This window comes from Drosophila erecta, unplaced genomic scaffold, assembly GCF_003286155.1.
Source record: "Drosophila erecta strain 14021-0224.00,06,07 unplaced genomic scaffold, DereRS2 tig00000126-arrow-pilon, whole genome shotgun sequence".
Classification (NCBI taxonomy): Eukaryota; Metazoa; Arthropoda; class Insecta; order Diptera; family Drosophilidae; genus Drosophila; species Drosophila erecta.
In genome coordinates this window covers 13,133,918-13,160,134 of record NW_020825209.1, presented here as the reverse complement: position 1 = coordinate 13,160,134, position 26,217 = coordinate 13,133,918, and the positions used below count along the sequence as shown (strand labels likewise).

Here is a 26,217-nt window from a genome sequence, read left to right as displayed (position 1 = left end):
AGAAAGCACGTACTTTTTATCAAAAATGTTCTAAGGAATTGAAATAATCGTATTTTGCTGTACAGTTCCGTGTTGGTAAAATTTTATGATACTCATTTATATTACAGGTCCGATTTGAATTAAGAGAAATTTTGCATTTAAGCGTCTTGTTCATTCCTTGTTTTTAGCACTGATCCGACTGAGAAGCGGGCATCACTGCGATTCGATCTAAATGTTCGCCGGTTTTCGTTGGATCGTTCAGATGAGCTGAGGAGCTGCAGTGCGACGGTCGCGCCTCGAAACTTAGCGGGATTTTGAAGTGTGAAAAACCAACTCTTTTCGCGTTTGTCTGAGCCCAAAAAGCTTTCGGCCAACGAAATACGTGTAAAGTTGAAGAAGGCTCATGTAAATCGGGAAATAAGGGCTCCGAAACTAAGCTTTATTTGTTTGCCCCCTTCATATATTTTGCAACGAACCGACTGTTTCCTTTTTTTTGATAAAGCCCGGCGACAGCCAACGAGTACGTAAAGTGTGCAAATTTGAAATTGATAACTAACCTGTGATCCTAGGTTTATGTGATTGTTGTGAAAATATTGTCAGACATGCAGAGTTAATCTCGCACTAGCACAATGATAAGAACTAACCCAACCGCCAAAGTGCGAAAGCACTTGCATATTTGTTCCCACATCAATGGGGCGATGGTGTGTCCAAAGTAAACGAATATCTCCCCGGGCTTTCAGTCTCCTTGATCGAAAGATCGAGAGTTGATGTCCAGATTGAAGGCTTAAGTGCTGATCGAACGCAACGGAAATTGAAAACGGGGAGCCTTTTTGTGAGAAGTACACAGATAAAAAATACTGTAATGCTGAGTACGGCAAGACAGATAGCTAAATTATCAAAAATAACTTTTTCGAATGACATTTTTTGATTTGAACTTCCCCAGCGAAAAGAAATCTATAAACTAATCTGAATTGAATACATTTCCACTAGCTTTCTCAAAAAACTAAGATCAGACTACCAAAGCTACTAGGGTAGGGTATCTGGGGTGCCTGCTGGTCGGCTGTACTTGACATTCGTTCGTTTTGGCGCGCTCGAAAGGCGTGAAAGTCATTGTCCAACGTTGGCCATTTGATTGCCAGCTCCTTGGAGCTGTGAGCTGTATGCTGGCTGCGGCGATCTGCGAACTGGTAATGGAGTGGAGTGGAGTGGAGTAGAGTGGAATGGAATGGTGGCTGAGCGGCTGCGGCTGCGACTGCGCCTTGCCTGACTCTCCAGCATGCATATAGACACACGATCGCCTCATCGGAATCGAAATTCTGTGGCTCTGAAGTAGCTTCTGCTTCTGACTTTGCTGCTTATGCTGCCGGTCGTCCGGCAGCCTGCGTGTCTCGTTGCGCTGCCCTTCTCCTGCTCCTCGTCCTCGTCCTCCAACTCGAACTTCCACTCCAACACTAACTCCTCAACTCCTCCTCCTTCTCCTCATCCACCTCCACCTCCACCTCCACCTCGTGCGGCACTTGAGTCCACTTGGAGACAGGCGTTGTTATCCGCCTGTTGTCTGGCTCCCCTCCTTCTACTCCCCCTCCCACTCTCCTTTGCCACTCAATTGGTGATCGTTATCATCAGTGGGAGTAGCAGTCAGGATTAATGGGCTGTGCTTGTCTAGAGAGGCACGAATAGGCCAGCACCCTCTAGGTCAGGTGTCAGGTGGCACAGTTATGACCTACACGGGGAGCAGAATAATCTTGGAAATAAATTGCAGCATAATAACTTTGAGCTGATGCATTCAAATCCATACAGATACTTTTATATCTTATAGATACTTTTATATCTTATAGATACTTTAATATCTTATAGATACTGTTATATCTTATAGATACTTGTATATCTTATACATACGTTTATATCTTATAGATAGCTTTATATCTTGCAGATACGTTGTTCTTAAATGTACTTTTATGTATCATGTAAAATTTACGGTAATGATACCAATTGGCCAATTTCGAAAAAAAAACAATGAGTATTTACCAAGTCGACTGTGGCCGTCCTGTCTGCATTATTTGCCCAAGGTGTTTTTGTTGGTGTTTCACACAGTCTCTTGGTGTTACTTTGTGTGCGAGTATGTGTGTGAGTGTGAGTGTGTCGCTGTTGTTTCATTAAGCAAACAGAGCTGCAAGTGCCACTTGGTGCTGTTGTTGTTGTTGCTGCTGAGCCACTGGACATCATTTAAATCGGCAGCCGGGAAAGTAACTCTCCTCCTCCCAAGACAAGCGATCCCCTCGCTCATCCTTGCTCATTTGGCTTGTTCTTTCATTTGAAATCCTTTTAGCCGATGACTTTGTCTTTTTTTGGTCAACAAATTGCTTGTACTCTCATTCTATACACATGGAGAAATGTACGATTCGTTCGGCACGAACAATTGCTTTTATAAGCAATTGTCATCATATTAACTGCATATTAAATCTGCATCTCTAGGGATAAGAAAAATAATCCTCGCATGGAAAATACGATTTACAATGGGTTGCGCGGTTTCGAGCGAAGCGGTAATTTGAAATCTCCCCGGATTCTTTTCTCAGTGTATGTCATTTTTTACGTTGGGATTGTTTATGAACTGCATGCCTCTCGCTTGCACCTGCAGTACACCATTAATGGCTGTGAGTGTGCGATTTCCAGTGCCTCTCCTCCGCCCCCGCCCCCACTTCCTTTTCCTTTTCCAGTCCCAGTTCCATCCCACTCCACTCCACTCCACTTCAGTCCAGTCCGCTGCGCTCCTCTCCGCTCCTCTCCTCTCCACTCCAGTCCAGTCGAGTCCACTCCAAGGGGCAGCTTCTTGTTCTCGTTGTGGCCTTTTGTTGTACCTTGTGTGTGTGTTTGGGTTCTTTTTTTATTTTCACGTCTCATCGTCGAGTATTTGTTGTTGCCCCTGTGGATGCTGCTTCTTTATATTCTTGGTAATAAGGTGTGAGAAAGGCAATAATCGTAAAGAGCTAACAAATTGTTGTTGCTGCTGTTCCTACTTTGATTGCTACTGCTGCTCCTCCTCCTCCTCCGCTCTCCTCTTTCACGCTAAAATGTTAATCTGTCCCTTCTTCTCCAGCTGAAGCAATTATATCGTTGACGACAGCACTAACAATGCCTGGCCGCATCTTCATGCCATCGGCCTGATAAGGAGTTTGATAACAACGCTCCGCTCACCTGCTGAACTGCTCACCTCTTCCCCCTGGCTGCACGTGATCCCACACATCATACTCGATGGTGCAGTAGAAACGCGAATTCTTCAGTCCCCGAATTGCCTGACAATATTAATTTAGCAAGTGTGCAAGCTGCTTAGTGGGTAGTGAAAAAGGGGATCTGCCATAAGTGACAAGCGGTCAGGTTTAGCCATTTAATTGCACGCTGACTAAGCTTTCCTCGCCCTGCGAATGCGCCTTAGCTGGAAATTCCAGTTCGAAGTTAGATTGACCATGGGATTATCTATGCGCCGGAGCCGACTATCGCCATCGTGTGCTTCCTTATCGGCCGACCATTAATTAGCACGAAATAAAAATAATTTCAAAACAAAGCGTGAACGCCGTATTTATAGGAAATCGAGGTCTGGCCCGGTCCCGATCCCGAGATCCCCACACGATCGCGATCCCGATCCCGGTCTTAATTCCAATCTCTGTCGCTCTGCCATATGTCGTTCCCGTGTGTGTTCTATATTCATATTGCGTTGTAATATGTCATCCCATGCAGTGCTTCCGCCTACGATTTCCTAACCACTGATTCAATTACGAATCGGATATTCGTACATGCATCTACGAGTGTATTCATGCAGCAATTAGTTCACTTAACGCATTCATTTCCCAGGCCGCTGTGCAGATGAGTTGGAGTTGGAGCTGGAGCTGGAGCTGGAGCTGGAGCTGGATTTCGGTTGCTGCCTGGTTTCAGCGCTGAATCTTCGAGAGTCAGTGCCTTTGAGTCGCTGGCCGATGTCATTATCTCCAAGTAATTCCTCATAATCGCCATGTTTGATCTTATTAAGACAACTTAACTTGTTTTCTTGCCCATCATCGTCGCTTGCCCTGTCCCCTGATCTTGAAGCAACCCATTCATACGTGATGGGCTGGACGTGGACAGACAACGCTCGATCGATCGCCTGTCCAGTCAGCAGTGCTGCGAGCCTCCAGCGCTCTTTTAGCGGCAACAAAATTGAAACCTTAATGTGATAAGTTCGAGACTGGGACCTGGTCCACAGCTCCGTCAATCTGCTCTAAAATATAGCCACTTTGAAGCCAGGCTTTGAGAAACGCGAATTCTTTAGTGAAGTTCATGCAATCGTCCAAACTACTGTGAATCAGAAGAGATACTGAGTGCTGAGTTTGAATAAGATTTCGTATTTCAAATCTACTCTTGTCGACAGTGGCAAAAAAAGGGCCAAAGAGGCATCACTGCATCACTTTTGTCCGTTCACTTGTTGGCCGTGTTCAACGTCTGGCTTCTGGCTGTCCGGTCTGCCGTGTAACAAGGCTGGCTGGCTGTCTGGAGCTGGAGATGGCCCTCGTTGACTCGGGTAACTTCACACCGGGCCAAGTGCTAACGACTTTGTACCTGCTCTTCCTCCACTTCTGCATCGCTTCGAGACGAGAGGCTGCTCTTTAGCGCTTCAATCTGGCCAAGCTGAAGGAGCTGGGGAGTTCGTTTTTGCCGAGGGCAGGGGATGCACCGGATTGGGGACACTTCCATTTCTGGTTGGCAACTTCGCTCCTCGGTTATGTTTGATTGATCTCTGACTGAAAAGTTTGATTTTTGTTTTTGATTTGATTTAATGACATACTCGCACATATACACACATATGTATTAGAACTTTTCCTGGAAATCTAAAGTGTCAGCACACAGGCTATCCCCAATCCCCTCCAGCGACTAGAGCAGCGTAACCGATTCGCAAATAGATCGCCGGTCTGCAAATATGGCAAAAGATAAACAAACTGCATGGGTGTGCGACTGGCAATCAGTGATCGGCAATAAGCAATCAGATATCCGATATCTGGAGGGGATTGGGTGTGAGTGGGGGTGAGGGTGGGGGTGGTCAGGCCAGGCCATAATGCACAAGCAACGTTTATTTTTAATTTCAATCTCTGTTTCGGTTTGCTTTGGCAGCTGGGGAAACTATGACACATCAGGGCACCGGCTGCCTGGTCAAGTGGTTATATCTGGTGCTGATCGTGCACACGCTCCTCTGCCTCGGCCAGATCGAGTGTCGCCAGAACCAGAATCGGAATAACAATAACAATAACAAAAGAGCGGACTCGTCCAGCTCAGAGGAAGGCCACGTCAACTCCAGCGATCTCCTGGACAACTTTGCGGACCAGGACGCCAGCTTCGTTAGCCATGGCCACCAGCCACGTCGGGGCCAACGAAAGAAAGGAGGAGGCGGTGGCAGCCGGCACAATCGCAACGAGGAGAGCGGCATCTCGTTGTGGATCAATGAGCAGCAGCTCAAAATGCTTACAGGTTGGTGATCCTTGAGAAACCATCCAAATCTCCTTAAATGAAGTCAGTGGATTGTAGACGTACCTGGTCATTGATCCATTCCTCCACCTCCACAGCGCTCTACTTCCCACAGGGCTACTCGGAACGCCTGTACGCTATTCACAATAGCCGGGTGACCAACGACCTGAGGGACACCACGCTGTACAACTTCCTGGTAATCCCCTCGGAGGTGAACTACGTTAACTTCACATGGAAGTCGGGGCGCCGCAAGTACTTCTATGACTTTGATCGCCTGCAGACCATGGACGAAAGCATTCTAAAGGCACCGACGCTGTCCATTCGCAAGAGCGGACGCATTCCGCAGGAGCAGAAGAGTAAGTATAGCTGGCTGCTGCGGCAGCGGCACCGGCACCAGCGGAGATAATCAGAGTCCGGCAACTAGCCTCATCCCAAGCCAGATTTTAGCATATTCCTGCCCTGCACCGGCAACAGCTCCGGCACCGCGTCCTTCAACGTCGGCCTCAAGATCCAGACGCGCAACAACAAGCCGCTCTCGGGCACACCCATTCGCCTCAACTTCAAAAAGGAATGCGCCCACAGAGGTGTGTATGATATAGACGCTTCCAACCCTACTTCACTAACAACTTTGCAAGGTAGTGTATATGAAATATCAAGCAATGCTTTTATCTAGTCAATAGTAATTGTAATTTAGCATATACATGTTGTGCACACTCCTCCCATCAGCCATCCATCAGCCATCCATGTGCCATCCCAGCATGCCATCCCCGCCCACCCGATTCCATTCCATTGCGCCCATGTAGTCGCTTTTCACGATTCCCTCGCACCCAGCTCTTCAATTTTTCCACAGCACAAAATTACTCGGGCTATCAAAGAGCACCTGGCAAAAGACACTTCCTAATGACACTATCTAAAACTATAGTCACATATTATTTGCTTTATATGATATGATATATTCAATAATAATTAAATGGATCGGATCTTGAGTTCGAAAATTCTTCAAATTTGTTCTTGACAGTAAATTACTGATTGATAGCCCCAAAAAATTCGATTCGATCTTCCCTCTCCTCCCACGCCAACCGCTTGTGTATCTATCTGTCGATCTATGTATCCACTGTCCACTCCAACCTGCCCCTCTTTGTGCTTCCGATGTGCTCCGTTTAGTGTGAGTCAAATGTGACTGAGTGTTAAATGAGTGTTAATGCCTCGTGTCCTGCGAACGATTGAACTAAACTAAAAAAACTTAAGCTCCCGATCCAGAATGCAGCTTGAAGTGCGGCAAGAACGGCTACTGCAACGATCACCACATCTGCAAGTGCAACGTGGGCTACACGGGCCAATACTGCGAGACGGCCTTCTGTTTTCCGCAGTGCCTCAACGGCGGTAACTGCACTGCTCCGTCCGTCTGCACCTGTCCGGAGGGCTACCAAGGCACGCAGTGCGAGGGTGGTAAGTAGACGCTTCTGTTCTGGACATTTAGCTCTATCTTTAATGCTTAACACGGTAGCGAAACAGATAATTTGGTTTTCGTATGTACAGGGGGCCCAACTGTTCCAGCCTAGATCTTCTTCGAGATGGCAATAGCCGTCTTGCAGCCAAACTTGATTACCTCGGTCATGGCCTGGTAAAAGGGCGCTTGCTCGGCCCCGTGATCAATGCCCGTGTCGTGGTGCTCCTGCTCCTCGTCGCGGAACTTGGTGATGGTGGCCAACAGCTCCTGCGAAATCATAAAACATTGTTAGTTAGTCCGTTCTTTGGAGGTCTCAAAGAGTACTTACCTTATCCGGGTTCGGTGCCTCCATTATCTGCCGCAGCTGGTCGTTGTAGTGCTCTACGATCACCGTCTCCACTGCCACCGTGCAGGCCATGGCTGCCTTTTCACCCATGAGGGCGGTTCCGGCGCCCAGCACAAATCCGGCCACGTTCCAAATCGGCGTCATGATCGTTGGACGCACGCGGTGCTGCTGGATGAGCTGCTCGAACTGTCTACGATGCTCCTTCTCCTGCTCCCACATGTGTCCGATCGTCTTGCCCAGCGGCCCGTTGCCTAGAATGGCCATTTGCCCGGCGTATATGCGATCTGCTCCCAATTCGCCGGCATGATCAACGCGTATAATCTCATCTGTGAGCGCATTTGGTCGTGAACGCAGCGGGGTGGCTTCTGGGCTGCCTCCTTTGGTGGTGTCTTCCGCTGATCCTTCGCCAGCTCCTGAGCTAAGGCAGCGCATGGAGAGCAGGCGTGGCTCGGGCCGGCTAAGGACTCTTCTCAGCATTCCATCTGCGAAGGAGAGGAGGGTGGTACGATAAGCGTTGATTGCTTAATCAAACTCAGGGCAAGATAACTAGGCATTATATAAGAATTGAATGTGCTTGGAGCGCAACTAATGGAATCCCACTGCTATCAACAGGTATTTGCAAAGACAAGTGCTTGAATGGCGGCAAGTGCATACAGAAGGACAAGTGCCAGTGCTCCAAGGGTTACTACGGCCTACATTGCGAGTACTGTGAGTAGCAAAGGTCCTGCTCTCGTCGAGGCGATCCTCTGAACGTTTTCGCCCATTTTCTTCACAGCCAAGTGCGTGATCCCCTGCAAGAACGACGGCCGGTGCATCGGGAACAACCTGTGCCGCTGTCCCAACGGACTACGAGGCGATCACTGCGAGATCGGGCGCAAGCAGCGCTCCATCTGCAAGTGTCGCAACGGCACCTGCGTCTCCCACAAGCACTGCAAGTGCCATCCGGGATTCTATGGGCGCCACTGCAACGGTCGTAAGTGCAACGTTGATCCTGGGAATGTATATGTAAATTCGCTAATCGGATCGTTTTCAGGCAAGCGACATATCCACCGAAACAATGACTCCAAGTTCTAGGGCTTTCGGCGCACACGATCCAATGTCATATCCATTCAACTTTTCACTTTTCTACTAAAAAAAAAAAAGCACGACAAGAACAACAGCGACAAAAGCAAAAGAAAGAAACGAAAATAATTCTAATTGTGATACATTTTTTTTGTAATTTAACATAACATTTTTAAATAAAACCAAAATCGAAGAGTTGATGGGTCGTGATCTAGCCAAGATTTTGAAGGTCAGTTGCGAGCCACCAAGTCCAGTGTACTTACTCATCGGTAATTTGCAGCTTTCCTTCACTGGGTGTATTATATTTAATAAATAAATAATTAAGTAAACTGCAATCAATTCGCCGAGCACAAAAACAAATTGCGTTCTGTTTATTTTTTTTTGCGCAATCCAATCCAGGGATGGGCAATCCCCACGTGCCTGCCGCCGGTATCGCAACAAGGTCGTGAGTTGCGCCATCGACCATTGACTCAAGCTGGCGCTTTGCCAGTTACTTATTTGTAACTCGTTAATTTCGGTATTTTATTTTAATTATACAGCGTTTCCTATTTAGGCGTTTCGATTAAATAAATACCACTGTACGATGTTACTTACACATTCCGTTTGCCTTTGCAGCCCTGGCCGGTCAGCCGACGTTAGCCGATAGTCACGCAATCAGCTGTGCCGCAACTCACAAACAATGCTACATACAAACATACATATGTGATCTGATCTGAGATGCAACCTAAAGCCTTTAATGCGTATTCAATGTATATATACATATCTCGATGAACTTCACCACGATCCTCCGGATTTCCTCCCCGCTAGGAGATTGGGGCGGGGTGGATTCAAGTGCGAGACTCGTCACTGGTAGCGCCACTATATAAGACTCGCTCCACAAGTGTCCACCAAACAGTCTCGCAGAGATCGCAGTTATCGCAGTAACTGGTTGGTGAACAGGAAGCCTGTACGTACATACATACAGGCATATGTATATCGGGAATTGGGGGCAGGCCAACGCACTGCCGTGAAAGCGACAATCAACTGCAATTGCAACTCTCCATTTGGCAGGGCACAATGTCGACGCAGCAGCAGCAGTTGGACTACATCGAGCGCAGCCTGGTGTACGAAATCTTTAAGTATTTCGGATCCGGGGTGACGCTGGAGGGCCACAGAATTGAGTGCTCCACCGGGCTGGACGGATTCATGTCCGCCCTGTACACGGTGCAGTTGGATCTCGTGGCCTCCGAACGGAAGCGGACTGAGGTCGTTGTGGTCAAGTTTATGAAGGGCTCGGAGGAATTCCGCGAGCAGAGCAATTCGTACATCCAGTTCGCCAACGAGGTGTTCGCCTACGCCGAAATTCTTCCTGCCTATGAGCACCTGCTGCGGACGAGTCATCTGTCCAACGAGATGGTGTCCAATTGGGTGCCGCGCTGCTACTTTGCCAAGTTCGGAAGGGTCAATAGTGTGTAGATCTGAAACATACCTCACGCCCTGCTTATCTTTGACTATATTTCAGGCCTTGGGACTGGTCGCGAATCCGTTCTGGCTGTGAAGCATCTCAAGAGCGAAGGCTACGAGCTGGGCCGTAGCCCGCGTTTGACTCTCCGCCGAGATCAACTGGAGGCAATGGTCGGACTGATTGGGCCCTTTCATGCCCTAGGATATGCCATACGATTACTGCAGCCGCAGGTTTATGCCCGCCTGCGTTCAGGCGTGGTGGCCATGCCCTTTGTGTCCAGCACAGGAAAATCCGGCTTCGATGTGGTCTATCGTGTGGCCTTCGATCGGTTCTACGAATTTTACGATCGGCAGAGGGAGCAGCTTATAAAGGACTCAGATGCTGGCTTGGCCGCCGCCATCGAGCGTCTGCGCAAGAAGTATTTTACAAATCCCACGCATCTGCTGGAGAGGATTCGCACCGCGTCCTATGCGGACGATCAGCCGGATAGTCACTTTGCCACATTCCTGCATGGAGACTACAATCGTAGCAATGTGTTGTTCCACTATGGCGACGATGGCCAAGTGGATTCCATTAAGACTATTGATTTCCAAAAGCTGCGCTTCAGCACCACGGCCATTGACCTGAGCTTCTTTATGTACATGAACACGCCATCAGAGGGCAGGGCGGAGTTCTTCGCGGATCTCCTAAAGAAATATCACAAGTACATGAGCGAAATGCTGGAACTAGTGCTGCATCGCAACCGGGATGAGTTGAGTGACGAACGTGCTGAAGAGCTCCTAGCTGATTACAGGTGGGTGACATAATTTCCTTGAACTTCCATGATTCTCATGTCCATGCTATCCACAGTTACGAACGCTTTGAGGCCCATTTCAAGCGATATGCCTTCTACGGTGTGATGGTCTGCATGCACTTTATGCCCAGGCTGCTGGGCAGCGAACCGGACTGCGCTGAACTGTCGCGTCTCCTTGAAACGGATATGCACGGCCAGGCATGCTATCAGCTGTCGCTGGACATTGGCGGCGACGTGGCCAACGAGGAGATCTTCAAGACTGTCCGTCATGCATACGAGCATGGCTACATGGACGAGATATAGATACCACCCGCATGCTTATCGGTCGTTAACAATATCTCGGATTTCATATAGAATTTGCAGAGCTTTCTTTTCTACATATCATATTAAATAAACCGACCGCTACAATTACAATCTCTGTTTACTTTGAGAAGGCGTTGGCATCAGATTTATTCAATGTCCGTATTTACTCCCTGCTACGTTATACGACTTATTGAAGGGGACCCCAGTTGAATTGAGGGTTTGTTCAATTAACACAATAGTTTCACTAATTGAAGCCAATATCAGTTAGTCTCAAATGACCTTATTTGTATCCTCTTACAAATGTAGTAAACATCATCTCTTAATTAAGTGTAAAAAAAATGTTTCCAATGCTTAGTTTGAAACTAGTACGAAATATGCATGATGGGGATCAATAGATGACATAATAGGAATAATAAAAATAATAATAATGGTGTGGTGTTAGTGTTGATCCAAGTTGCTGGTTGCCGGCCGGACAACGAGACTGTTGCGGCGCTTCAGCAGGCTGATCAGAGTCCCTGCCGTAGCAAAACTAGCCGTCACGGACGAAGTGGAGGGCGCGTCATTTTTGACCACTGTGGCCAACGACTGGGGCTGCACATCATTATCCTGACGGGATAGGCGAAGAAGTTCGCCAGGATTAAGCGTTTTCCGTCGCGTTGCGATCCGCACCAACATAGGTTCCTGCACTCGAGCCTCCGGATGGCTCTGCATCTGGACGCCAGTCGACTTCAGTCTGATATGCAGACGGGGAATTGGTGGCCGCTGGGCCTTGGCCATTAGCTCATCGTCCAGCTTACGCATCATGTTGTCGGTATTGTAACGTGTATAGCGGAGGCTGCTTTTTGTGATAATCAACCCGTTTTGGAATTGATAATGCACCTGCATAAGGAACTTCTTGAGGTCGTCAAACGTGTGCACTTCCCGGAAGCATTTCACATCGTCCCGGTGGTAAGTATAGCAGTGCTGGATGTACTCATCAAAGCCACCTGGCTGGGAGCGTGTGCAGAAATGGCAAACCAGAAAGCGGCTGTAGTGGTCCACCATATGGCGCAGCGTGGTCAGCTCATCGGTCGAGGTGAACATGCAGTAGGAACAGTGGTAGATCACTGGCGACAATAGCTGCCGGAAGCAGAAACGCTCGCCGGGCTTGTTGTGCTCTACTTGACCATGCTGTCCAATAGTCGCCTTCGTGGGCATCACAACACTGCACAATCCGCACTGGTAGTATTCGTTTACGACTCCACTGGCACTGAGCAGCATCAGGGCATTTATTTCAGCATTTGTTACGTGCTTCAGGTCATTGGGCAGGTGACCCTTTTGGCTGATGTGCTGCGCAAGGTCCTGCCAGTTGGTGTAGCAGTAGTCACAGTAAGCGCACTCCGACGGTCGCCGAATGTCCGCAGCCACTATGTTCCGGATGGAATGCCCCCTAAGTAGATGCTCGCGCAGTGCCTTTGCGTTACCTTTAAAGCTCTTGCACTCGCAGCAGAGGAGCAGTGGCTGCACGCGGAAATAGAAGGGCTGGTCCGGATGATGGCGGGTCCAGTGCTGGGTGCGTAGCTCCGGCAAATTGGTGTTTGTCTCGCCGCAGTGCGTGCAGGCGAACTCCATGATTTTCTGTTGCGGAATAATAATAAAGTACATAATTGGAAAAGGACTCATAAATTTGGCCCTGCACTAACCACTTACCGGTTCTTCATTTTCGCCGGGCTCGTCCGTCTCGTCGTCTGAATCCAGCAGGTCCACCACTTCCGTTACAACCAGTGGCTCCTGCAATTGCCTTCCTCCCGAATCCCGTCTCTGCTCATTGTTCTGCTCCTTCTCCTTCTCAGGCTCAATTTCGATGGGGCGACCCATCTCCCAACTGATGTTGTCCGGGATTTCGTTAAGAACGCGTTTGAACTGGACAAATGCCAGTCCGATTTTATCAGGATGCTTCTCATGTATGTGTAAGGCCACCTGGCGCTCCAACGTATGTCCGAAGTCGCAGTGGGGGCATTGCACCTGGTTGCGCGACTTGTGCTTCTCATCGCAGTGTGCAGCGATCTTCTGGTAGCTGCTGGCCGTCTCGTGACATATGGTGCAGTAGAAGCCCAATGTCTGCTTATTCTTACACACGATGCGCTGATAGATTTGCACAGGCTGCACGTCCCTTTCCGGATGCTCACGAAGAATGTGTTCAATGAGCACGGTGGCGCAGTTTCCACCAAAGGCACAGTACGGGCAGTGGTACTGGTAGTTCCGTTCGTGAACGGACGCGGCATGAGCCATGATCTGCACGGTCGTAGGAAAGTACTGGAGGCACAGGTTACACGTGTACTCCATTAACGCTTGGCGCGCCAGTTTAGCTAAAGAGTGGGGGCACAAACACGTGAGAAGGCTATTCGGATGATGGTTGTTGAAATTCTACACTTACGCGCCTTCAGCCAGCGGGCGTCGGTCGTCTTGTTGGTGTCACTGTGGCGGTGAACGACCAAGTCCACATTTTTGTTACTGTGGCGTTCCTGGATGTGCCGCTCGATGACACGCCTGCTATTATGACGTGAGCAAGTCCCGCATTGAAAGATGTACCGCTTATGCATTGAAAGATGGTCCACGTACTTATCTACGTTAACCTGACCCTGGGAGTTCTTGCAGTGCGGACAGCTTACCACCTGCGAGTATTTGTGGTTAGCCATCATGTGTTGGCGCATCGTCGATTCCGAGGAACACAGCAGACCACATCGGAGGAAACCACAGCGGTAGCGTACATCTGAGGGCACATAGCTTAACGGCGGCTTGACATGCTTGTGGATCCCAGGAACTACTGGTTCTGGTTGAGGCGGCGCTGTTTCAGATGGTTCATCAAAATCTATGACTGGCCTCTGTGTTGCCACCACTGCTTCTGCCGGAGCAATTAGTACCGAGGTGGGTGTTCCTGGAGCTGCTATCAAGTTCTCCGTTTTATAGGCCTCCAGCATGGTTTTCTCCTTGTGCTCGTGGAGGTGCACCTGCATGTTAGTCCTAAACGTGCTGGAGAAGGGGCACTCCGCACAGCGCATTGGTTGCTGGTATATTGACTGTGGTGGCAGGAGATGCACCTCGGTGCTGCGGAAGTCCGTCTTGGTGCCCGAACAACGGCGGTCCATTTCCTCGAACAGCTTGCGCTGGAAATTCTGCATCTGGAGTTTGCCAAAGGGCTGTTCTACGACGGCCACGAAGCACTCGCCAGCGTCGGGCTTCACGGGTAGCGGGACGAAATGCAACAGCCGGTTAGCCCGGCCGTAGGCCTTGTGGTGCACCGTGCGCATGTGATACACCATTATGCGCTTGTTGACCGACGTAGCCAAACAAATGCCGCAGAAGATGCTGTGCCGGGCGTGGTACTCTTGCAGATGCGTACGGAGTGCCGGCGGATGCATCGTCTGTGGGCAGAACTTGCATCTCACCAGCTCGCTTCCCTGATGGGTGCTGCGGATGTGGTAGCGCAGATGGTTCACAAACTGTTGATCTGTCAGCCTCACGATGCAGCCTCTTTGGGGACAGGCGTACAGTTTATCATCTGGTGGAGGGAGACAAGGAATACAGATGCAGGTTAGAAAATTTGAAACACACTGGCAATAGTCCAGTTGACTCACCAGTATATCCTGTGGGCTTGAACAGACCCAAAATCACATCAGACAAGGAGGCAGGAGTAGTGGTCCCCGCCGCTGACCCATTGCTGTTTACGGCCAATTGGGCAGTGCTGGTGGTGGCAGTGCTGGTACTTGAAACACGTCCGCTGGACGCACTATCTCGCCGGTTGAGCATATCCCGGATTTTCTGGCTAACAGATGGTGGTCCAGTGGAACTCTCCAGATCGGAGCGCGGTGCTAGGTCGTGAATTATCACTCCGTGGCGCAAGTAATCTTCCACATCGACTGCCACATGGGAGCAGTACGCGCAGCTGAGGTGACCGGTGCTGCTGAAACTGAAGCTGTGAAACTTCATGTGCTCCCGCACGAACATGACCTTGTGAGCGGTGAAGTTGCAGTTGTTGGCCATGCACCTAAATCGGTTACGATTATCTTCAACTGCGGCAGGAGCAGACGACTCCTCAGGCAGAGGATCGTTGACAACTGGTGATAGTACAGCGTCCGCCGAAATCTGAGTTCTGCTGAAAACCTGGCTGATTTTCAAGCCCAAGCCACTTGGATAGCCAACTATTATGGGCTGCTGCTCGGCCGTTTCCGTTGACGGTGTATCGGGCTTGGCGCAAAGGAACTCGCCCAATCCGGCCGCGTTGAAGTCCAACTGTTGATTGGGTGGCCGTGGGTCCGCCGCCAGCAAGTCCCTCAGCATTCCATTTCGCTGATTATCATCATCCACTGACACCATTTCTGCCGTTTGACTCTTCTCCGCTTGTGGATCCACAACAAGGCGGTCGCCAGTGAAGCGTCGAACGCGCAGCTTGGGAAGCACAGGGACGGGATCAGGTTCTGATTCTGGTTGAGATTCAGACTGTATATCAATAACTGCTGGCACTTCCGCCGCAGATGGCTGAGGAGGCGGTGTGTCCCTCATGTGCACGTCCCTCATGTGACGCAACTCTTCGGAGATTTTGAGATTCGTTCCCGTTGCCGTGAGTGTCTGATGGCAGATGCTACATTTGCCGCTCCATCGAACAAGAGGGTGCTCTAAGGCAAAATGATTCTCGAGGCCTTCCAGCTCATCTGAAAAGAGGAAAGTGCAGCCCGGCTGCACGCAGTAATAGGATGCCTGTCGATTTTTATCCTCATCTGAAGAGGACTTTCGAAAGGCCACATTCTCCACCCGTTTGGATAACGACTTAGCACCTGTAGATGTCGTAGATGCAGAATCCCCCGGTTCCGGCTCCAATGGTTGCATTGTTGGCATAAGCTCGCTGGGATCAGGGACGTCGTCGTCGCTGCCATCGCTGCATTGACTCGCATTCGAGGGCACAGCTTTGCTGGATTTGGGTCCTTTGTTAAGGCGCAAGCGGAAGCGATTGAATACGCGGAAAATGCTCTTGGTGGCCTTGGAATTGCGTTTGGCCGTTTCTAGATCCACCCACTCGTCGGTAAGCGCATCATCTTCCGCATAAGTGTCATTACTAGCCCCGTCGATGTTTTCGTTATTTGTATCCTCTTGCTCTAAATCATCCTCCACCTCATCGTCGGATCCGTCACTGCCAATCCCATCAAGGATATCCCCATCCAACTCGGCTAGACTGACTTCCTCAACCACAGAAATCGTCGTCTGCGCAGTGTGCGGCTGAGTAGAAGCCTCAACTGTCTCCACATCAACATCGCCATCTTCTTCTTGTGCAGACGGAACGGCAGGCTCGGGATCTGATACAGTAGGCTCCGCCAGTTCTGTGCACCCAGTGAGCAGCCCCACTGGCTTTTCGTCCACCATTATGCTCCTATTTTGAACGGACTGTTCCAAGACTTCTTCCGAGTTCGGGTCCATTTCAGAGTTCATTAGGCACTCATTGACCACCAACACAGGTTCCCTTTCTGGCGGAGGTGGCGGTAGAGCTGGCACTCTCACATCATCCTCCATTTTGATCACCGACCCTTCGTCCTCCTGCACTGGCACTTCTGCTTCCTGTTCATCCTGCTCTTCTCTTTCGCGCTTCACAAGACGTACGGACTTTTTGACCATTTTTTTGAAGCGCATGTTGACCTTCTTTTTCTGTTTGCTCTTTTTAATTGGCTTGGATGCGCGTTGGGCTCTCGAAGGTGCTGCACTTGCGCATGGCTCCACTCTGTTGTCCTGAATTCCTTGCACAGAGGCGCTGCCGCCCATTTTCGATTCCGCAGATGGGACGTCCGTTGTGTTGCAGAGCACCAACTTCTCACGCTCGATACTCTGCAGTTCCTCCTCCGTTAGACCATGCTGAACCATAAGGTGCCGGTCCATATTTTCCTTGTTGTACTGCAAAAACTGGCAAATGTGGCATACGTGAACACTCATCGGCAGGCAGCCGTTGTTCCTATGCAGAGGCTTCGCACCCGGCCCACAGGACGCGGTGTGGGTCAGCAGCCTACTGAGGCGGTTCTGTGGCATATTGCACTTGGAGCAGTGGTGACGCGACTCGCCCATGTGGGCGGACAAGTGATCGACCAGGCCTTTATGGCAGAGGAGCAGTGGCTTCTGGCAGAACGGGCAAGTGAAGTGCAATGTGTAGACGCCGCGTTGTGAAATCCAGTAGTCCGGCCGATTTCCGCGACCAGCCCGCAGGTCTTCGAGCACATCGGGTGGCAATCGGGCGGCATAGTGCTCCTTATGGCACATCATGTAATGACAGTGGGGGCTCCTGCGAACCCACTTCGAGCAGACGACACACTTGATGGTCGCCATCGAATCGGAGTGCCATTCGGGATTTATGTTGGGAATATCACTTTTCTTACTTTTCTTACTTTTCGCTTTTTTGCCTAACTTCTTTGCTTGCTCCCGCTCTTCCTTCTTCCTCTTCTGCTCCTCCATTTCCTGGTTCCTAAGCATCTCCATCAATGCAGCACATCGCTGGATCCTCACACGGCATAACTTTGTTTTTTTTGCATCGATGGTTGCCTTAAACGTGGCACGATTGATGCCGCTTTCGGATGATCTGAAGGATTTGCCCCTTCGCGCCGTGTTTCTGATGAATACGGAACTGACATCCGATACGGTGGAGATGCTATCGGCTCGCGATACAGATGATGTCCGGGAATGCTGGCTGCTGGATCGTACCTGCGAGGGAGTGCGCGAACGCCGGGTACAAGCCCTGCGTCCGGTGGCCCTTAGCACTTCCTCCCCGTAGTACATCTGCGCAATGTCATCGTTAAGCTTGTCCAGCTCGTTGCGCTTCTTTCGCGGCTTCGTGAGAGGCTTAGGTGTCGGTACAGTTTCGGAAACGGCCAGTGGCTCTGAGGGCTTTTCATCCTCTTTCATTTGGGTGACTTCCACGTTGTTCTCTGCCGGCCGCTCATCAGGTGTGTCACTGACCTTCTTTATCTCCTCGGCCTCCAAGCGAGCCTTTTTAGGCTCCACCTGCGCATCCGGTGATTCCTTGTGAATGGCTTGCCTTTTCCGCTTGCGATTAGGAGGAGGAATAGGAGCTACGGAATTGACGTTAGCACGCATAGAATCTTTTGCAGGGGCAGGAGTTTTTGCCCTGGTAGCTTTGCCCCCGCTGGCTTTTGCCCGCGACCTGTTTATCTGGCCCAAGCCAAAGATGCTTCGACTCAATTGGGTCTCGTTAAAGGAGGCCTCACATCCACGAGTGCGACGTTTGCCGGTAATAATATTATGCGTGGATACGCTGCAGTTGTCACTAGTTTTCTCAAACATATTGGCCAGGTTTCGGGAGCTCTGAGAGCCGCGTTTCTGGTCCGGTAAGTCCTCGTACGTAAAACTGGAGGAAATCTTATCCTTGTCCACCAGCGGCTTACTATATGTAGGAGCCAAGGAGTTGCGCCGCAGCATAATACGTTGCAGGAATTGAGGTGGGAGCCCGGGAACTTCCTCATCATCGTGGTCATCATCAAATGTCTTGTTGTCGAAGATCTCTAGTTTTCTTTTCTTTATGCCATCATCAGGATGCACCACCAGTGTATGGGCATTGGGACCAAGGACAATTTTTATCTTGGAGATCTTTGGAGGCTCCTCAGTACCCTCATACTCCTCAGTACCCTGTTTCTTCACGTCGCCCTCTTTAGTTACTTTCTTGGTGGCTTTCCTTTTTTCGATATCATCTTCCGATTTCCCATTGGCAGGCTTTGCCTCCCACGTTTCGCAGTGCTTTTTAGTCGGGTTTCGCAACGTGTCCTCTTCCTCATCATCTAACCATCGCTTTGGAGCAGCTTTGGCAGAAGGCGAAATGGAAGTCTTTGTTCCAGTTCCAGACGCTTTACGAATCTTGGCAAGGATGTCCAACTCCTCCTGAGCCTGTTGGCTGTCCGGAGTGCTTGGAGCTAGCTCTGGATCTGGAGACGAGTTAGTCTCGCTAAGGGGCGGTTCATTTTCCACATTGTCTGTATTTTCCGAGCTTTCCTCACTGTCCACGCTATTCGATTCCACAAACTCGCGGGGTTTCTCAACCATCGTTTTCTTTTCATGCTCCCTATTCAGTCTCTTCTTCTCCTTTTTGTCGGACTTGTTCTGCTCCTTGTTGTTGGCCTTCTTATCCTGCGATTTGTGATGCTTCTCAGACTTATCCAGAGTGTTCTCTGACTTTTCTTTGCCCTTATCTACCTTTTCTTTATCCTTATCCTTCTTATCTAAATGCTTAGCCTTATTCTTATTAGTATCTTTGTCCTGTTTGGCATCACAGCTTTTGCTTGCGGGGGAATTTGAGGAGCAACCGAGATTGTCCCCACTTCCATTGACTGGGCTTGTTGAGGTTATTGTCGCTGCCGCTGGGAGGGTTTTCTTCGGTATTCGAAAGTCTAGCTTCTTGCTTAACGGACCGAGAGTAACGTTGCGGTAGGAGGTGTCCAATTCCGGTAAATTCGTCACCGGCGTCGTCGACTTCTCCGCCTCGGTCTCGTCCGGCTTCTGCTTCTTTTCGGCGGCAAGCTGTCTTCGTTTTCCTTCGGCTTCCATTTGCCGCATAACTTCTGCTTCCAATTGACGTAGCTCCGTCGCAGCCTTAGCCTTGGCCTCCGCCTCAGCGCGGGCCTTAGCTTTGCGGTGCTCCCCATATGTACGAGCCACTTCTTTGGGTCGCTCAAAGCGGGAACCCGGGTTGCCAAAGCCCCGGTTGTTGTGACCTCCACGGTATCTGCCTCTGAAACTGTGCGACCCATTAAACCCACCAGCATATTCATTCCCATTTTGATTGTTTGGAAAGGGCCTCGGGTTTGGACCGTTTCCATTTTGATTGCCACTCCAGTTGGACTTGCCTGAATTTCCATTGGCGTTAACATTCAGATTACTATTATTATTGCTATTAGATTGTCCTCTATTGGCTGACTCTTCGTAACCGCTGTAGATGCTTGTAGCACGACGTGGGTCACTGGAATAAGACGGAACATGTGTCGGCGGCGTCAGTTGCTGTTGCTGCTGGGAGGGATTGCGATTCCAGATGCGAGGGTCACGTGGTTCGCGGGAATCAATGCCATAGAATGACCTGTGTTCAAGGCCAGGGTCCTGCGCCAAAGCATCCAAAAAGGCTCGAGAATCTCCCGGAGATTCTGAGTTGCGCTGCGAAGCACGCTGGACTATAAAGCCGTTCTCCAGAGGAGCATTTGAATATGGTGCCCACGTACTGGACTTCATGCTCGGTGGCGGCGGAACAGGCGAGGGTGTCCGCATAGGCGGTGGGGCCAGCACTGCGAAGCTTATGTCGCTGTCATTATTGATGTTCGTTTTGGGCAGGTTTGCGGCTTTTCTGCCGCGTGGATCGTTTATGTTAGAGGCCAGTGGAGGCATACTTAGGCCGGTTCCTAATCCATCTCCCAAGGCTGCTAGCTTCTTGCGGGCTTCCTCGAGCATATTTGCGGATCTTGGTGTGCTGGCACTGGCCGAAACTCGTAAATCCTGTACCGACAACGATGTGGGTACGTCTTCTTTGGATTGAATTGGGGGGACCTCCCGCAGAGGAGCAGGGTGCACAAGCGATGTGCTCCGGCGCCCACAATCCGGGCTATCCGCTTTCGCCGGCTTTGCTGGGGATCGGCGGGTGAACTGTGGCGATGTTGTATAAGATCGCCGCGAGAAGTTCACCTCTGGCTGTGTTGCAGCGTTAGCATCATTGACAGCTTTTTGCGCGCTAGCCCGCTGCTTCTTCTCTTCCATCAAAGCCTTCTGCATGGCAGCCAGAACCCCGCGACTGCCAGGAGGGGAGGAATGCTGTTGAAGTTTCTTAAACGCCGCGGATGATGTTGGTTCTGGAATGGATATTGCCTTGGTATCCGGAACTACAGCTTGAAGGGAGGTACGCTGCACCGTGTCTGATGGCTTGGCGTTGAGAGTCTTTGGAGTGTTCAAAGACCAGGAAGCCTTTGAAGTGGCAGACATGGGAGAAGTCTCTATTGTGTATATGGAGCAAGATGCTTTTGTCCCGCGATCCAGTTCCTGTTGCTTTGGTATCGCTGGCTTGGCCTTGGCAGCAGCAGATGCGGGGTTAGGTGAGCCATTTAAGCTCCTAGCCGGTTGCAAGTCCTTTAGCTTTGTGAAAGCCGCTGAGGGACGAGGTGAGCCGTTCAAGAGGCCGCCCTTATCTAAGGACTTCGCTCCTTGGGCTGGTGGCTGTGTAATTGACCCGGATGAAGTCGACGCGCTGGAATCATACTCAGTGTTGTCAGTGATATCAATGATCTCGCCTGTGTCCAGTTCGATGCTCTGCAGAACGAAAATCAAGAATTAGAACATGAAGATGAAGATGTGGCCATACCTGTGACCCACACTCGACTTACCGGTTTAAATCGCGTCTTTAGCTTTTCGATGATCCCCTCGATCTTGTTAAGAGAGTTCATCGATACATTTCTGAAACGAAGTAATGCATTTGATGGATAACTGAGTATGGTAGTCGTTCCTTTTTCCATGACTTACTCGCGCTCCAGCAGACCAATCAGTGCGTACAGACGCTGGCTCTGAACTTTGGACAAAGTCTTCTGGAACTCCATTCGCACACGCTGAATAAAGGGCACAAACTTACGGATCTCCAGCAGCTTGGCCCTAACCTTCTTCTCCATCGTGTTATCGTAGCCCACCTCCACCACGTCGTCCTCGCTCTCATCCATTCTGCAGCAGGCACTGTTCGCTCGATCCGGATCCGACTCCTCTGCGGGTGTTTGGGGCTATTTATTACACGGTTAACTAAACGGCATGGTTTCTATCTCTGTAGTTGCGACACTTCAGCTCACATTACTCACTCACTCTCACCGAATAAACACTACTAATGTGCCATTAATAATATATCTCAAAACTGCAAATTATATATATCTTATATATACAATGTATAAACAGAGCGGTTTGCTTTCATTCTTCAAACCTAATTAACGTTTCTGAAGGAGGCAGCACACAACGGCGTCGCCAAAGCAATGACAACATCTGTGGCGCTTAAACCGAGCCGGGTGGATTGAATAACAATCGATAACGTTCGGGGAAAATAAAATATCGTTGTCATTGTATTCGTATCGTAGTACGTTGCAATGCAATTGCGACCCGTTATCAAGTCATCTACCGCAACTAAATTCCTTCATGTTTATCGATTGATACTGCTATAGTGTCATCACTATTCGACCACGCACTCAGTCGAAGTGAATTCGCCGCAAGTAGCAGTTGTGTGCGTTTGGCAGCGCCCAAGCACGTCAGTGTATTAGTGAGTTAGACGGTCGATTTTTTTTTGCCGTCATTGTTTTTGCCGAGGAAACAATCCCACGGCGTGGCGATCGACAATGTACATAAGACAGCAACATGAGATATACGCACTTATGTATTATATATACTTATATGTATATACTTACATTGCCTTTCACAAATCCCGCACCTACTAAACCAAGCTGGGAGCACGATAAAAAAAAATCTAAACGGCATGAGTCTACCTAGTTTTCTACGAAACAATGACACACACATTAAAACATTTTGCGACCCTTGGGCAAACCTAAAAGTCCAAGGAAGTCAAAAATTCTAAATAGACGTGGCAGCTTGCGCTGATCAAGAATACACATACATAGATAGAATAGATGATCAACAGAGGTTTCGTTCAACATCCAGCCCTATTATTGTTGGTCATTTATCAACTTAACACGCACTATTATTGGCTTCCTGCCTTACGCACCTTTGCAGTTTGAACTTTTCCAACAAAAAACGAGAGAGAATGCTATAGTCGAGTTCCACGACTATCAGATACCTGTTACTTAGCTAGTGGAAGTGCGAACGAGAAATTTCAACATTTTCTGAAATAACGGTAGAAATGGGGGAAATAGAAATTTAGAAGATTTAGAAAAATGAAAAAATATCACAATTCTTTTCAAACGTGTGGGCGTGACAGTCTTGGGCGGTTTGTGGGCGTGGCAACACTTGGAAACAAACTTGCGCTGCGTGCTGCATGCTTAATCTCAACCTTCTAGCTTTTATAGTTCCTGAGATCGAGGCGTTCATACGGACATGCCCAGTTTCACTCGGCTATTGATCCTGATCAAGAATATATATACCTTAAATGGTCGGAAACGTTTTCATCTGCCTGTTACATACTTTTCAACGAATTTAGTATACTCTTATACTCTACGAGTAACGGGTATAAAAACGTTTTTAGCAAGCTTCACTTCACAGAACTACGAAATAGACTTCTGGTCTGGTTCATCGATCGGAGAATACGAAATACATACACACGAATTTTGAAACTGGTATACACACAAAATGAGAAGACGGCCAAAGAAGTATTTACAAATGAGCGAACAAAAGGAAAATAAAGGAGCCTAAAGTTTCTGTTCGTACTATAATTTGTCTATTTGCATGACAGAATTGATAATACGTAAACTACACAACAAACTACGATATTTCCGGGTAAGATAAGTAATATCTTACATATATGTGATTATATCACATTATGTTGTATAATGACAGAACGTTTTAAAAATAAATACTATTAAACTTGCAGCAAGTTGTTTATATATTTTTTTTAATAACTCAGGGAGGATGTTTAATATCCTTTAAATGAAATCTATTTAACATGCAAGGCATGTTCAATGACGTCAGTGCCAAGTGGGTATATAGTCAGTAAGTTATATAGAAAATAGATATCTCTATTTTCAAATAGATGAAGCATTGTGCAGTCAAAGCCCCTATCTGTAAGTGCTATATTGGAAACCATACTTATTTTTTATGGATTTGCTTTATGCGGAAGAGCTCGACCGACTTTTCGAGCAATGGTTAAAACTTTTAAGAGAAATGAATAAGCCAATCGCGATCATTAGTTTAAACTCGTTATTACTCGATAAACTCGATATTAAAATCAAAAAGGTGTAGTAGCTAAAAACTCTATATCAATATATCTTTTAATATGGCAAACGCATGCACTATGATCGATTTTTTTAGATATTGTTGGGGCATGGGAAGGTCTAGTACTTAACCCACATTAAATCAAATCTTAAGATGAGCGTGTTATTCTCATCCTTGATAATTATCACTGTAGCAATAGCATCATTAGTTTAAATTCTTTGGAGTAATGAAATATTCATGTTTACTTTTGTGTTTTGATTTCAGCCAGTATACTTGACCCTCAAAAAATATTTAACCGAAAGCAGTAATTTTATTTTGGCTTGTCCTTTTGTGGGTAGAGCACTGGGTCAAAATAAACAGTGGGAAGTAGTGGAGTCTTTGGCTAGTTCAGGCAACAGCAAATCGGTAACACTCAAGTATCGATGGAATTTTTCCACCAATACGAATATACAATATACGAATTAAAAATTTCGGTCGTTCGTTAGAATTATCAGCTTAGCTTGTTTCTGGTTTTGTGAAAACAAAAAGTTAAAAAGAACACAAAATTAAGGTTTTTACGCCGCAGCTTATTTTGTGCAGCTCGTTTATATTCAATATAAACCTTTTAGACCTACAAAAATGTGGATATTTTTTTGTAATTTTAATATTTTCAATATCTACACATATATATATTCTAAGTTTTTGCGCATGGTCACACTCCAATATCAAGATTCCGGGAATTCACCTAAATGGCACCTTGAACAATCATTGAGCAACGGGAACTTGTTCTTAACCATTTTAAAAATGGAAAAAGTTTGCGGAATATTGCAGAAATGGTGTCCCTAAGCCCAAGCACGGTGCAATACATAATCCAAAGGCTCGTCAGGGAAAACAGAATCGAAGATACTGTGCGCCGAGTGTTCATGAACACAATTTTAAAGGTCGAGCAGCACGTAAGAAGCCTTTTATAAGTTTATAGATGTTCGGCTAAAATTTACAAAGAAGCACATATTGTTTCCAAATTCGTTCTGGGATGATATTTTTGCAGACGAATCTAAATTAAACATTTTTGGCACAGATGGAAGACAATATGTTTGGCGGCGACCAAAAAGCACACCTTGATAAGAAGCACATAAAACCAACGGTCAAGCATGGAGGGGTTCACGTCGTGGTTTGGGCCTGTATGGCAGCCTCTGGCGTTGGCAATCTCGTTTTTATCGACGTTCCTCCAAATTTAAAAAGAAAATCTGTTGCAAGCCACCGGAAAACTAAGCATACGCGATCTTTTTCGGTTTTACCAAGACAACGATCCCAAACACTCTGCAGCCATTATGAAGACCTGGCTCGTCTGGAACTGTCCCCATGTAGTGATTACGCCAAGTAATCAAGCCCGTTATATTTTTTAGTTTTGCAGCAATACCGGCCTAAACCTCAATTTTTCAACTGCACGAAATAAGCTACGAGCCACTGAAGTTCGCTTGGTATCGAAACTAGAGTCGCATGGGCGGTATTATTAATCTCTTTTCATGATCTTTGCTTTTAAGGTAGAATAATTCCCAATATCTCGATGTTTATACGGACAAACAAACGGACATGCCGAGATCGACTGCTCTAGTGATCCTGGTTAAAATAATATATACTATGTTAGGTCAGAATCTTTTCCGTCCACCTAATGCATAGTAGATAACGAAAGTAAACCCTTTTTTCTCTTTGAGTAACGGGTAAAACTAGATTTATAGAATACAACCTATCGATATATCCAACCGATTTATCAATAAGTTAAACCAACTTTTTATACCATTATTGCCATTATTGATTATAAAAGTCCTGCCCGCTCTCGCCCGAAACCGTTACGGCACGTAATCGAATTGATGTATGAAAGTATGTTTATATAAAAGGCGATAGGATTCTTCACACGATAAGTTCTGCGGAAAACTTATGCAGACACACTCACACAAACACAGTCGCAAAAGCTCACACACATTCGACGCCAACTCGAACGAACACAAAGGCACACAAGAGCACAATTTTTTTGCTGGCCTCGACAATTTGTTTTTTTTTTTTTTTCTTTCTCTGCTGCACACTTCCCGTTTTTACAACTACCACTTGATTAATAATATTCAACTGTACTTACGTTAGGTTACTCTCCTCAGTAGCGTCTTGTGCGATGCTCATCAATTTGGCCTTGTCTGCGAATGTGTTGTCGAAATACAAGCCGATCCGAGCACCTCCAAAGTTGACGCTGAAGTGGCGGAACTATGCCCGTGTCCGACGACAATGCGCATTTGCCGGCGAAATTAGGAGCACGCACACAATAGCAAGTGCCACCAAATACGCGTACATACATGCACACTGACACGGCTCCGTCTGCAAATCGCCGCGATGAATTCGCCGTACGCGAACAGTTGAGACTATCGGAACTTACCTTTTATTTATCTTTTTTTATCTGACGGAAT

At 48.0% G+C, this 26,217-nt stretch overlaps 4 protein-coding genes across 11 annotated transcripts; 2 read left to right on the top strand and 2 right to left on the bottom strand.

The window, feature by feature from the left end:
• The first annotated feature begins 235 nt into the window (after positions 1-235).
• LOC6551538 (protein shifted) lies at positions 236-8,353 on the top strand. 4 transcript variants are annotated; one of them, XM_015155129.2, is made up of 8 exons: positions 236-499; positions 5,119-5,472; positions 5,568-5,825; positions 5,910-6,053; positions 6,730-6,918; positions 7,878-7,973; positions 8,041-8,238; positions 8,299-8,353. In XM_015155129.2, exons 2-8 carry the CDS (start codon positions 5,130-5,132, stop codon positions 8,337-8,339), a joined length of 1,269 nt encoding a protein of 422 aa, XP_015010615.1. In that variant the 5' UTR covers positions 236-499; positions 5,119-5,129; the 3' UTR covers positions 8,340-8,353. The 4 variants fall into 4 exon arrangements, with proteins under 4 accessions (XP_015010615.1, XP_015010617.1, XP_026837398.1 ...); XM_015155131.2 differs by having other exon boundaries at positions 6,718-6,918; XM_026981597.1 differs by having other exon boundaries at positions 5,910-6,104.
• Positions 6,936-8,869, bottom strand: LOC6551686 (5-demethoxyubiquinone hydroxylase, mitochondrial). The gene is made up of 3 exons (XM_001978446.3): positions 8,591-8,869; positions 7,248-7,747; positions 6,936-7,186 (listed from the first exon to the last, which is right to left on the bottom strand). The coding sequence occupies exons 1-3, from the start codon at positions 8,784-8,786 to the stop codon at positions 7,028-7,030; spliced, it is 855 nt and encodes a 284-aa protein (XP_001978482.3). The 5' UTR covers positions 8,787-8,869; the 3' UTR covers positions 6,936-7,027.
• A 169-nt stretch (positions 8,870-9,038) lies between these two features.
• LOC6551537 lies at positions 9,039-10,978 on the top strand. 2 transcript variants are annotated; one of them, XM_001978444.3, is made up of 4 exons: positions 9,039-9,273; positions 9,378-9,774; positions 9,829-10,564; positions 10,621-10,978. In XM_001978444.3, exons 2-4 carry the CDS (start codon positions 9,384-9,386, stop codon positions 10,865-10,867), a joined length of 1,374 nt encoding a protein of 457 aa, XP_001978480.1. In that variant the 5' UTR covers positions 9,039-9,273; positions 9,378-9,383; the 3' UTR covers positions 10,868-10,978. The 2 variants fall into 2 exon arrangements, with proteins under 2 accessions (XP_001978480.1, XP_026837397.1); XM_026981596.1 differs by having other exon boundaries at positions 9,039-9,774.
• Positions 10,976-26,172, bottom strand: LOC6551536. Of its 4 annotated transcripts, none has more exons than XM_001978443.3 (7): positions 25,896-26,172; positions 21,389-21,620; positions 21,253-21,322; positions 14,485-21,178; positions 13,284-14,408; positions 12,557-13,215; positions 10,976-12,484 (listed from the first exon to the last, which is right to left on the bottom strand). In XM_001978443.3, the coding sequence occupies exons 2-7, from the start codon at positions 21,577-21,579 to the stop codon at positions 11,306-11,308; spliced, it is 9,918 nt and encodes a 3,305-aa protein (XP_001978479.1). In that variant the 5' UTR covers positions 21,580-21,620; positions 25,896-26,172; the 3' UTR covers positions 10,976-11,305. The 4 variants fall into 4 exon arrangements, with proteins under 4 accessions (XP_001978479.1, XP_026837392.1, XP_026837393.1 ...); XM_026981591.1 differs by lacking the exon at positions 25,896-26,172 and adding an exon at positions 21,712-22,134 and having other exon boundaries at positions 21,389-21,655; XM_026981592.1 differs by lacking the exon at positions 25,896-26,172 and adding an exon at positions 21,712-22,134.
• Between the last annotated feature and the right edge of the window lie 45 nt (positions 26,173-26,217).